At 41.3% G+C, this 13437-nt stretch overlaps 1 protein-coding gene and 1 long non-coding RNA gene across 2 annotated transcripts; both read left to right on the top strand.

The window, feature by feature from the left end:
• The first annotated feature begins 423 nt into the window (after positions 1–423).
• LOC141638359 (uncharacterized) lies at positions 424–1252 on the top strand. Its single transcript, XR_012542069.1, has 3 exons — positions 424–524; positions 893–1006; positions 1190–1252. It is a non-coding gene; the product is annotated as an uncharacterized LOC141638359 (long non-coding RNA).
• Positions 1253–6031: 4779 nt separating this feature from the next.
• On the top strand, positions 6032–6633 carry LOC141638542 (deoxyhypusine synthase-like). Its single transcript, XM_074447952.1, has 2 exons — positions 6032–6267; positions 6349–6633. Exons 1-2 carry the CDS (start codon positions 6073–6075, stop codon positions 6616–6618), a joined length of 465 nt encoding a protein of 154 aa, XP_074304053.1. The 5' UTR covers positions 6032–6072; the 3' UTR covers positions 6619–6633.
• The last annotated feature ends 6804 nt before the right edge of the window (positions 6634–13437 follow it).

The raw sequence follows: 13437 nt of genomic DNA, 5'->3' as shown, positions 1-13437 counted from the left end.
TTGTTTTGTTGTCTTTTGTTATTCACTACCTTGGTCAATCGAAATGGTAACGCATTTCAACACTAAAATAACGAGTCATTTCAAATTTGGTTCAATGAGTGCGATAAAAAATTTACAGGTTTTTAACGCTTAAATAAATACGACAATTAGTCTTGCTAAAAACGGGTCGGAGCAAGTGACGGGTAATGCCACTTACAAAACGAATAGGGGGGACAAGGTGGGGGCACCTCCATGTGCTTCCCTCTCTCCTCTATTTGGGTCATTTGCGAGAGAAAATGGTATCCGTCACTCCAAAGTGACGGATACGTGACGTCACAAATGAGATTTTGGGTAAATACGAGGTGTGATGGAATCGAATTGAAGTTGGGTTTGACCGGTCTACTGACAGTAAATCACGGGCTCAAAACACCCTTTTTGTATATTGGACCTTGGACTGTCCTTTGATTCTTGTAGCTCATTTGAGGCCGAAAAAACCCTTTGGTGTAGTAGTGAGAGGACAGTCAAAGCAGCCTAAGCCCCCCACGGTATTAATTTCTCGCTATTTCCATTGTTTCCTGCTTGTTGCTTTTGGTATGATCTGGGCATCTCTTACATTTCAATTTTATTAATTAATGTGGGAATTCATTTCATTATAAAGTATCACAAATTCAAAATTATGCTTACATAATTCATCCATTAATCTTGGTTTCATTGAAGTATATTCTTGTATATGATTTGGGCATTGCTTTTTGTTTAGATTCCTTGCAAAAAGTTTGATTCTTGTCGTCTATCTTTTGCTATGTCTCCCATATGCTTTTACTATTGTTTGATAACTTAGTAAAATAATTGATTACAAAGCATATTGTTTATCTTGTGTTACACTGAATTATTCCTCCCCTCTTAAATTTATCAGTAAGTGACAAAATGGTGGAAGATAGTATGGCATCTACTCGCGCTGTCGTGTTCAAGGAATCCGAGAACTTGGAAGGAAAACGCCCAAAGATTGAAGGCTATGATTTTAATCAAGGTGTAAATTATTCAGAGTTGCTAAACTCGTTTATTTCTACTGGTTTTCAAGCCTCCAATCTTGGAGATACCATTCAACTAGTTAATCAAATGGTTGGTACTTTTTTTTCTTTTCTTTTTATAAAGAGTGTTGTGTCACATTCTTGGTTGCTGTTGTTTTGATTTCATTTTTGTGTGAATGAAGCTGGAGTGGAGGCTGGCAGATGAGGAGCCTGTAAATGATTGCACTGAGGAAGAGAAGGATCCTAGCTTCGAGAATCTACCAGTGCAAAATTGTTCTTGGGCTTTACTTCAAATCTTATTTCCTCCGGTGTTCGTGATACTTTTTCGCTATCTGGTTAAACATCATATGGTAAGTACAACCGAACACTTTTCCTTCTTCTACTTTGAGCGTTTGTGCTACTTACAACCCATAGGGAGGCCATGTCCTATTCCATTTCTCTTCTCTAAGTGAAGTTGATCCGTTGATGTTTTAACATAATTCGGTAGCTCTTGAGAATCTTATCAAACGGTTTGACCAACCCAAATACTTATTGCTCCTTCAATTATATGGGCAATTGATTCATCAAAACTGTCTCTTATAAATTTTTTGTGATACAATAGTTTGTTCTCGGGGTTTTAGCGAGGTTGTAATGAGTCAGAGCAGAAATGAAAGCATTAACACTGTGGAGTAGCAAATGTTGGTAATTTAAGTGTAATTACCAGTTCATTTTAGCGTATTCAGGTTTGGTTCGTAGATGAGTAAGTTCGTTATAATATAATGTAAGTTCGGGTAGTACGGAGTGTACACTTGCATAATTGTTAACGAATTTATGGTATAGTTTTCGTTTGAAAGACCATGACGGAGTGGTTCGGGGCAAGCTAGCAGTCGAAACTTTGACGGATTTTAATTTCCGCAACAGGAATGAAATAAGTCGGAATTTGTGAAGAGTTGCATCTCTTCACAAATACATTCCCCTGATTCATCTCATTTCTATATAAATAGACATGGATTGAAGATGTTTGAGATATATAAAAATAATCTCATCTTCTGCATTATAGAACGACATAACAATCTACACACAATACTTGAATTACTTCTCGATTTTTGGTTTGTGCCCAAAATCGGAGAGGACACTGTCTTATCTCAATAGGAAATTCGGTTTAACCCGGGCACAAATAAAGGTCGAATTGTTCTATTAGGAAAGCGAAGTCGATTCGGTGTGGTTAATTATTGTCAATCCTTATTCGTGAAAATCAATTTTCTAATAATCTAATAGAACAATTTTCGAATCGCAAATGGTAAGGAAATGACAATGAAGGTTAACAAACTGGAGAAGTTTGAGGGTGTTCATTTCTGAGATGAAATCTATATGCGGGGCGATCTTGACATATGGAAAACGGGAGATTTGGTTTGCGATTGTTATTTTTTTTAATGCATGTTTGTTTATTGCGAGATATATCGTATCGAAACTGGGACAATCAATTCTTTTGCGGATTGACAAATTTGGCCAGTTTTGGGTCATTTTACGATTTCATTGTAAAATGACAAAATGGGCATGCAAGTTGAAACTTTGCGAGCAGTGAAGCGGTTCCATAATTTTCTTCTAAGATGTCTCATGCTAATGGTTTAATATGCAATATATTAAATGGTGCAAGACTTGTTGTGCTTTTGTTAGCAAGTTCAATCTTTGAACAATATCACATCAGATAAGTAAAATTTTTATCATAAAAGTTATACATATTTAGTTTGGTAGTTCAATAGTCAATCAACATATTGCTTGGCTTGAGTAATAAGATTGGCTTGTGTTTTTTGTTACATTAATTTGAGAATCAAGATAGGGAGGCATGATAGGGTGAAATCATACTCCACTAGTCTTCTTGCCTAACGATGATGGGATCGCCATGCGAAACAAAATCGAAATCTGTAATTTTGGTACAGTTTGAAGTTCGTTACTTCGTTACTTGGTTTCAAGCGCCTTGTGGTGTTGTTGGCATTGTTCTTCAATGTGAACTATAAGGCGGTTCTTTGCATTTCATGTTTGCCATGAATGTATTGGCAATAAGATCTCTAAGCGAAACACACCGCTAAGATAAGTATACATATACTCCTTCTTACTCTGTTCGTGTTTGGTTCACATTGTCTTTGATATATAACTGGTGATAATGGTTATCATTTATGTAAATAATTATGTTTACATTTGCTTTAGTATTCTTGATATTCTAAACAAGCATACATGTCTCAAATCAAATGATGATTTAGATAATTAATTTGATTTGGTATGTTAATGTAAATTATTACATGCCTTAGCGTGATAAATAAAACTGATTTATTAAATTAATGATGCAAGTAATTTTAATTCATGTGTTGGGTTTTGTTGTTCGATCTGCATGTATAATTCGCATTTTGATGTATAACATCATCCATGATTAGGAGATTTGATGACTAACTATGCTAAGCATGGTGGCAGTAGTTCAATGATTACTCAATTTATCAAATTGTTTTCTAAATGGCATTTTTTTCGTGAAGATTAGTGGGCATGTACACCAAATTTTGATGGAATTGACTAGTTTGAAGTTAATTAATGGCAGAGTATGTTTAATTTTTGATGAAATGAAATCTGATGCTTGGAATAGGAAAAGTTGTTTAATGACTCATATGATGAATTCACCATGTCGATATTATTTTTGCATGTAAAATAGTATTTACGATTAGATAATTTATTTTCATGTTAAACACTCTTTTGGTGGGTTAAATACTTGGTATGGTCAAAATTAAGTGGTTATACATATGCATTGATTGTTTATTAGGACTATGAAGAAATTTCTTAGTTGGTATTTAATTTTTTAATGTGAAGAACATAAGGTATTGATTCTATGGAATCGATTGTAATACTGAGAATTATAAATTATTAATATATATACCCTCTCCTTGGCATGATACACAAAAATGTAAAGTTGAGCGGTATCATTCAAGTACTTGTATGACTCGATAGTATAGTGTAATGGTCTTTTAGGTGGTGTCAAGTTCCTTACGTGATGACTTTAGACACTCTAGTTTGTTTTGAAGAGGAGTGGGGTACATACTCCTCAAAACTTATTTTATGTTAAGTTGGTCTCATTGTAAATATTAAATTTTGATCAAAGGTGGCTTTTTGGATCCTACGTCACATTAAATTTTAATCTAGGTGGCTTTTTGGATCCTACGTGGCTTTGTCTAGGTGGCATTTATTTGTCATTTTAGGGTAGCCTTTTAATTATATTTTATAGATTACAAACAAGTGGTATGCTTTTCAAATGTACAATTCATGACATGTAATAAATGCTCAATCCAACATTAACTCACCCTTTTTGGCACCAATGTCTCATAAACATGTTATAATGCAATTTACTACTTGTAGAGAAATAACAATGCTTACCCATTTTTCCACAAGTAAGAATATTGCCAAATAATATCATACCATCCACCCTAATTACCATTATTTATGTTATAATGCAACTACCATGATATTAATGCTAATTAATGCACAAATAACATCCATATCATTAAAAATAAGTAGGGAAACCCTACCTCTTATTAATCTTCCACAACCTTTAAGCTAAGGGCTAGAAGTGCTTCTCAATGAAGTCTCCTCCTACATAATCCATAGCTAATTATTAGTTATTACTAAAACATACTATAACAATAACAATACTAATTAACCTCCAATTATCCCATTAATTTAGTCATAACCCTAATTAATTTTATAAACGACATGCTAATTAATTATGCTTTACTAATTAAAGACAAAGAGGACAAGAGTGAACATAATCTTACCACAATATGAACAAATAGCAAGAGTAAGGATTTGAGAATGAATTCTTCAAGAAGTGTGTGCTAGATCTTGAGGATAAGGTATATGATATTTTTAGAGGTTTTTAGAGAGTGGTAGCGTAAAGTGGTGTTGGTTGGGGGGGGGGGGGGTTGGCTACTAGTGAAAGAAATTTGAATAGATAAGGCTTTGAGAGTGATATACCACCTACCAACCTCGGGTAAAAAGCTGGACAGCGACAGGTCACTTGATCGAGTGAAGCTCCAATGTAGTGTCACTCAATCGAGTGACGATGTTTCATAAACTTCCAGCCATTTCCTAGATTCCACTCGGTCCCCCACTCAGTATTTATGAAATTTTATTAAAGTGCGTTGTTTTGTTGTCTTTTGTTATTCACTACCTTGGTCAATCGAAATGGTAACGCATTTCAACACTAAAATAACGAGTCATTTCAAATTTGGTTCAATTGAGTGCGATAAAAAATTTACAGGTTTTTAACGCTTAAAAAAATACGACAATTAGTCTTGCTGAAGACGGGTCGGAGCAAAGGACGGGTAATGCCACTTACAAAACGAATAGGGGGGACAAGGTGGGGGCACCTCCATGTGCTTCCCTCTCTCCTCTATTTGGGTCATTTGCGAGAGAAAATGGTATCCGTCACTCTAAAGTGACGGATACGTGCCGTCACAAATGAAATTTTGGGTAAATACGAGGTGTGATGGAATCGAATTGAAGTTGGGTTTGACAGGTCTACTGACAGTAAATCACGGGCTCAAAACACCTGCCCCTGTATATTGGACCTTGGACTGTCCTTTGATTCTTGTAGCTCATTTGAGGCCTAAAAAACCCTTTGGTGTAGTAGTGAGAGGACAGTTAAAGCAGCCTAAGCCCCCCACGGTATTAATTTCTCTCTATTTTCATTGTTTCCTGCTTGTTGCTTTTGGTATGATCTGGGCATCTCTTACATTTCAATTTTATTAATTAATGTGGGAATTCATTTCATTATAAAGTATCACAAATTCAAAATTATGCTTACATAATTCATCCATTGCTACTGGTTTCATTGAAGTATATTACTGTATATGATTTGGGCATTGCTTTTTGTTTAGATTCCTTGCAAAAAGTTTGATTCTTGTCGTCTATCTTTTGCTATGTCTCCCATATGCTTTTACTATTGTTTGATAACTTAGTAAAATAATTGATTACAAAGCATATTGTTTATCTTGTGTTACACTGAATTATTCCTCCCTTCTTAAATTTATCAGTAAGTGACAAAATGGTGGAAGATAGTATGGCATCTACTCGCGCTGTCGTGTTCAAGGAATCCGAGAACTTGGAAGGAAAACGCCCAAAGATTGAAGGCTATGATTTTAATCAAGGTGTCAATTATTCAGAGTTCCTAAACTCGTTTGTTTCTACTGGTTTTCAAGCCTCCAATCTTGGAGATGCCATTCAACTAGTTAATCAAATGGTTGGTAATTTTTTTTTTTAAAGAGTGTTGTGTCACATTCTTGTTTGTTGTTGTTTTGATTTCATTTTTGTGTGAATAAAGCTGGAGTGGAGGCTGGCAGATGAGGAGCCTGTAAATGATTGCACTGAGGAAGAGAAGGATCCTAGCTTCAGAGAATCTACCAGGTGCAAACTGTTCTTGGGCTTTACTTCAAATCTTATTTCCTCTGGTGTTCGTGACACTGTTCGCTATCTGGTTCAACATCATATGGTAAGTACAACTGAACACTTTTCCTTCTTCTACTTTGAGCGTTTGTGCTACTTACAACCCATAGGCATGCCATGTCCTATTCCATTTCTCTTCTCTAAGTGAAGTTGATCCGTTGATGTTTTAACATAATTCGGTAGCTCTTGAGTCTCTTATCAAACGGTTTGACCAACCCAAATACTTATTGCTCCTTAAATTATATGGGCAATTGATTCATCAAAACTGTCTCTTATAAAGTTTTTGTGATACAATAGTTGTTTGTTTTCGGGGTTTTAGCGAGGTTGTAATGAGTCAGAGCAGAAATGAAAGCATTAACACTGTGGAGTAGCAAATGTTGGTAATTTAAGTGTAATTACCGGTTCATTTTAGCGTATTCAGGTTTGGTTCGTAGATGGTTAAGTTCGTTATAATATAATGTAAGTTCGGGTAGTACGGAGTGTACACTTGCATAATTGTTAACGAATTTATGGTATAGTTTTCGTTTGAAAGACTATGACGGAGTGGTTCGGAGCAAGCTGCCGTCGAAACTTTGACGGATTTTAATTCCCGCAACAGGAATGAAATAAGTCGGAATTTGTGAAGAGTTGCATCTCTTCACAAATACATTCCACGATCCATCTCATTTCTATATAAATAGACATGGATTGAAGATGTTTGAGGTATAGAAAAATAATCTCATCTTACGCATTATAGAACGACATAACAATCTACACACAATACTTGAATTACTTCTCGATTTTGGTTTGTGCCCAAAATCGGAGGGACAACTGTCTTATCTCAATAGGAAATTCGGTTTAACCCGGGCACAAATAAAGGTCGAATTGTTCTATTAGGAAAGCGAAGTCGATTCGGTGTGGTTAATTATTGTCAATCCTTATTCGTGCAAATCAATTTTCTAATAATCTAATAGAACAATTTTCGAATCGCAAATGGTAAGGAAATGACAATGAAGGTTAACAAAACTGGAGAAGTTTGAGGGTGTTCATTTACGAGATGAAATCTATATGCGGGGCGATCTTGACATATGGAAAACAGGGAGATTTGGTTTGCGGTTGTTATTTTCAGAATGCATGTTTGTTTATTGCGAGATATATCGTATCGAATGGGGACAATCAATTCTTTTGCGGATTGACAAATTTGGCGATTTTGGGTCATTTTACGATTTCATTGTATAATGACAAAATGGGCATGCAAGTTGAAACTTTGCGGCGATGAAGCGGTTCCATAATTTTCTTCTAAGATGTCTCATGCTAATGGTTTAATATGCAATATATTAAATGGTGCAAGACTTGTTGTGCTTTTGTTAGCAAGTTCAATCTTTGAACAATATCACATCAGATAAGTAAAATTTTTATCATAAAAGTTATACATATTTAGTTTGGTAGTTCAATAGTCAATCAACATATTGCTTGGCTTGAGTAATAAGATTGGCTTGTGTTTTTTGTTACATTAATTTGAGAATCAAGATAGGGAGGCATGATAGGGTGAAATCATACTCCACTAGTCTTCTTGCCTAACGATGATGGGATCGCTATGCGAAACAAAATCAGAATCTGTAATTTTGGTACAGTTTGAAGTTCGTTACTTCGTTACTTGGTTTCAAGCGCCTTGTGGTGTTGTTGGCATTGTTCTTCAATGTGAACTATAAGGCGGTTCTTTGCATTTCATGTTTGCCATGAATGTATTGGCAATAAGATCTCTAATCGAAAGGCACTTTGCTAAGATAAGTATACATATACTCCTTCTTACTCTGTTCGTGTTTGGTTCACATTGTCTTTGATATATAACTGGTGATAATGGTTATCATTTATGTAAATAATTATGTTTACATTTGCTTTAGTATTCTTGATATTCTAAACAAGCATACATGTCTGAAATCAAATGATGATTTAGATAATTAATTTGACTGGTATGTTAATGTAAATTATTACATGCCTTAGTGTGATAAATAAAACTGATTTATTAAATTAATGATGCAAGTAATTTTAATTCATGTGTTGGGTTTTGTTGTTCGATCTGCATGTATAATTCGCATTTTGATGTATAACATCATCCATGATTAGGAGATTTGATGACTAACTATGCTAAGCATGGTGGCAGTAGTTCAATGATTATTTAATTTATCAAATTATTTATCACATTCCCCTGATCCATCTCATTTCTATATAAATAGACATGGATTGAAGATGTTTGAGGTATAGAAAAATAATCTCATCTTCTGCATTATAGAACGACATAACAATCTACACACAATACTTCTGAATTACTTCTCTGATTTTTGGTTTGTGCCCAAAATCAGAGGGACACTGTCTTATCTCAATAGGAAATTCGGTTTAACCCGGGCACAAATAAAAGTCGAATTGTTCTATTAGGAAAGCGAAGTCGATTCGGTGTGGTTAATTATTGTCAATCCTTATTCGTGCAAATCAATTTTCTAATAATCTAATAGAACAATTTTCGAATCGCAAATGGTAAGGAAATGACAATGATGCCTACCCCAAAGAAGCCAGAGGAGTCCGACTCAGCAGAGCCGGAGAAGAAGCCCTAGTCGGAAAAGGAGTCCTTCCCGCTACGAGGAGAGGAGCCGGACTAGGAATGCGAGGAGTCGATCGCCGCGTGTCGTTCGACACATGGTCAGACAGCCCCTCAGTGCCTATGTCCTTGAAACCGCCGTGCCAACCAAGCTGAAGTTGCCGGCGCTCATATACAAAGGGGATAGCGACCCCACCGACCATGCCGAGGCTTTTGAGTCGTACATGTCGGAGTGGGAACAACCCGACGAAGTCTGGTGCCGAGTCTTCCCAACGACCTTGCATGGGATGGCTCAAAGTTGGTACAAGGGGCTGCCCGACGGCTCGGTATACTGTTACGCCGACCTAAGGGACGCCTTTTTAGCCCAGTACTCTTGCAATAAGAGGAGAGCCGTGGAGACATCGGATCTCCTGACTATCAGACAGGAGGGGGGCGAGTCTCTACGAAGCTATGTGAAGAGGTTCGACACCAAGGTTCAGCAGATTCGGGAGATTAATCCCGAGCTGGCGGCCTTCGCACTGATGAAAGGCCTCCCAAGGGGAGACTTGATAAACGAGCTCATCAAGTACGGAGGCCTGGGCTTGGATGCCGCCAGGAAGATGGCCGACCAAGCCATCAAGGTAGAGGACTATCACAAGACTTGGGTAGGCCACAGCGAGGCTGGGCACTCAGAGAAGAAGAGCCACCGGGAGGACAACCCGGATGAAAGACGCCGTGACGATAATAGGTCACGGTCTGACAAGTCTGCCAGGAAACAGAACTCGGCGGGCGCCGGGGGGAGTTCGGGACTGTACTACCAAAAGCGGTACAATGATCACACCCCCCTGGTTGTATCTGCTGCCGAGGTCTTCGCCCTGAGCAAAAACGAGGGTCAGGAGTGGGAAAGGCCCCCTAGGCCCAGGAGTGACGGGGACACAACGACCGATACGCTAGAAGAAACGTATACTCAGTACAGTTGAGACGCAAATCTAGCCGCCTCGGCCAACCAAAGGCCCGGCAGAGGAAGCGATCAATATGTCTGACTCTGAACGCTTTGTCGAGCCGTAACCCTGATTGCCCCGGCCAAAGCCGGGAGTGACGGGGACACAAAGACCGATACGCTAGAAGAAACGTATACTCAGTGCAGTTGAGACGCAATTCTAGCCGCCTCGCTCAACCGAAGGCCTGGCAGAGGAAGCGATCAATATGTCTCTGATCTGACGGCTGTTGCGCCGTAACCTCGATTACCCCGGCCAAAGCCGGGAGCGACGGGGACACAACGGTCGATACGCTAACATGTTCACAACGGCGGTTGGGAAGCGCAAATCGGACGCCTCGGCCAAGACCGAGAGTGAAAGAGGAAGCGACCAACATGCCAACATGTTTAAAAAGACGTTAAACACAGTTGAGATATGCATTCTAACTGCCTCGGTCATGCCGAAGGTAAAAACGAAGGCACTCAATTAATAACGCAAGAAGACAAGTGGAGGATTGTGATCAAAGTCCCGGCCAAGCCAAGGGCCAATAAGACAAACTTTATTGAAAATGATTACAAGGAGAATATAGACGACGGCCGTCCCCATAGGGATAAGCCTAAACACAACCTACCAAGAGTTTTACAAACAAAACAAGGAAAAGAAAAGCAAAAGATTACAAACATATCACTTGAAGCGCCAAAAGATGGCAGGGAGGAAAGGCTCAATAGTTGGCCCCGAACGCTAAAGCTATCCGAGACGCCGGGTGAGTCTGGTGACGACCGTCCGTCTCCCTATGCCTGTTGCTGCCCTCCATCGGAAGCAGCAGCATCATCTTTGGTGGCCGACTCAGGAGAAGGCTCGTCATTTCCAGCTGCCTTTAGCCTCTCAACCTCCTCTTTGGCCTCCTTCACCTTCGCGTCATAGGCCGCCTTGGCCTCAGCTATCTGAGCCGCCTTCGCCACCTCCGCCTTCTCCGCGGCCCCATTTCCCGCAAAGACATCGGCCATCTCATCCAGAAGCTGGTCAAATTTATCCCACGGGAAGGAGCCTTCGAGAATGAGCTTCTTGATTGCCTCCTGGTCGCTTCCTCGGCCTGGTCCCGAATTGGCGCACATTTTAGGGATAAACTCGGTTTGAAGCATCTCAATATCCTTCTCCTTACGAGCAGGATAGCCCTTGTGCCCCCGTGCGCCTCCGATGGGCATGGTACAGATCCTTCCACTCTTCCCTCTTGGCAACCACGGCGTCATGGCGCCCTTATACCTGTCCCGCTCCACCATCAACCTTGGCGGTGGCGGCATCGCGGCCTCAACTTTGGCCCTCTCGGCCAATAGCGACCTCTCGGCTTCCTCCTCACGCTTTCGGGAAGCAAGGAGGTCCACTTAGCCTTCCGGCTTCCCCCTTTGCGGCGGAAAGATCAAGTTTAAGCCGTTCGATCAATGGCCCGGTTTGGGCCATGGCCTTTTCTTGCTCCATAATGTGGGAGCCGGCTAGTTGAGTCCACTTCGCCGACCTCTTGTAGATTCTCGTACCCTCTCGCCACAAGCTCGGTGGGGGAATCTTCGAAGCGAGGAGTCGGCGGTGGCACTTCGATCACCCGCCTTCTCGGTTTTTAGCTTCTCTAGCTGCCGCTCGGTGAGAACGGCGATCGCCGACGGCGGATCTACAAAACATTTACACAGAGCATCCATGTCAACATGCATTGACACGTCGGAGAGTCTCACATCGGGAATGTCCAACGAACCACTAAGTCGAACCGCAAGTTAGATCCGTACCGATCTGGACCCTCTTAAATGGAGGGCCGGCTGAGTCATTCTTCTCCCCGGCAACGGTGGAAGCAGACGGTGGCTCTTTTCTCTTCTTTGGAGGAGGAGGGCCCTTCGCAACGGTCACCATCTCCTCAGTGATATCGACGACCTCCACATGCTCCTTCTGGACCGCTGGGGTTGAAGAGGGAGTTGGGATTGACGCCGCCGCAGACCTGGATGCTGCCTTTGGTTTTCTCTTCGGCATGCCTCCGAGAACCCGTGCTTGAGCCACCGCCGGATCCAATGCCTTCAGTTGCTGGTCCATGAGTTCGTTGGGAGCCAGTCTACGATCACGGAAGTCAACCTTAGGACGCCGCTGAACGACCTTCCCGTCCTTGTCAAGCCCCAACCTCTTCAAAGCTTTCTCAGACAAGTCTGGCGAACCGTGCAAGAAACCAGGACAAGAGTTAAATAAGAGAAGTAAAACAGCTCTAAAAACAGGGAGCACAACTGTGAGCAAAGATGGGCCTTACACCGACCCTACTCACCCTGGTTGAGGGCTAGGTATGAGGCCGACGCGGCAAAGCAGCTCATCCTGAAGAATAATCTGAGTCGGGGGCACCCATCCCTTCTCAGCATCAAACAGCTGCATCGCCCGCTCCTCATCCGCATTAAGACAGACCTTCAAAGCGTCCATCTTAACCTTACCCCGGGAGATATACTTCTCATATTCTCCCCGGTTCTCACACCGCAAGTGAACAAGGCTCTGGAAAGACCGAGGCAATGGGTAGTCCTCCGGCACTTGGACGTACACCCACCGCCGTTTCCAGTCCTTGCAAGAAGTAAGCTTGGACACGGAGACGTAGCACCTCCGTCGCACGCTGTACCACCCCACTTTACCGGAGATTGACGGCCGAAGATGATGAAGTCGGCGGAATAAGTTAACTGTTGGAGTCTCCCCCTAAAAGACAGAGCCACACAAAGCCGACTATCGTCCTAATGGCCAACGGATGCGGTTGAGCCACAAAGGCGCGTTCATAGCTTTGACGATGGTCGAGACGTATTCATTCAAAGGAAACCGGAGCCCATACTCCAGGTGCCTGATATATACGCCGATATGGCCCGGGGGAGGGCAACAGACCGCCTGACCCTCCTCGGGGATAACAATTTTGTACCCATCACCGAAGGAGAAATGACCCTCGAAAAGAGCTTCACCGGAACAACGGGCGAATTTATCGAACCAGGCACGGTCAATAATAGTCGAACAGGCCTCGCCGTGATCCGGGAGATGCGGCCTCTCCCCATCGAAAGAAGTCCTCTCATCACCATCATCATCGACATCATCATCCTCATCCTCCCATTCCTCCAAAGCTTTTGGATCAACTTCGGGAGAAGGAGACCTAGGGCCCCCAGACCTTATCGGGATGGCGTCTAGTACCTCCTCCTCATCAAGACGTGACGGGGAGCCCCCCGGCGCAGAAGTGCTAGTCCCGGCGTCAGCAGCAGACATGGTAGCAAAAATTAACAAGTTAAAAAAAGTTGAGAAAAATTTGTTTGTTTACCTTGAAGAAAAAGTGCGAAGCCGAAGTGACGATTCTGAAGATTTGAAGAGAAAGAAGCCCTTGAAAGTTTAGAGAAGAAAATTTTAGAGGAAATGAAATTGGTGGCCAATTTCAGGGGCTAACTGC

This window comes from Silene latifolia, unplaced genomic scaffold (assembly GCF_048544455.1).
Source record: "Silene latifolia isolate original U9 population unplaced genomic scaffold, ASM4854445v1 scaffold_20.1, whole genome shotgun sequence".
Classification (NCBI taxonomy): domain Eukaryota; kingdom Viridiplantae; phylum Streptophyta; class Magnoliopsida; order Caryophyllales; family Caryophyllaceae; genus Silene; species Silene latifolia.
Note: the sequence above shows the minus strand (reverse complement) of the source record. Positions and strands in the feature narration are given on the sequence as shown.

What these genes read in the sequence shown, in the direction of transcription:
- LOC141638542 (XM_074447952.1), top strand. Translation starts at nt 6,073, where the DNA reads ATGGTGGAAGATAGTATGGCATCTACTCGCGCTGTCGTGTTCAAGGAA. An exon ending in TTCAACTAGTTAATCAAATG is followed by an intron (nt 6,268 to 6,348) that starts GTTGGTAATTTT and finishes GTGTGAATAAAG; the next exon opens with CTGGAGTGGAGGCTGGCAGA.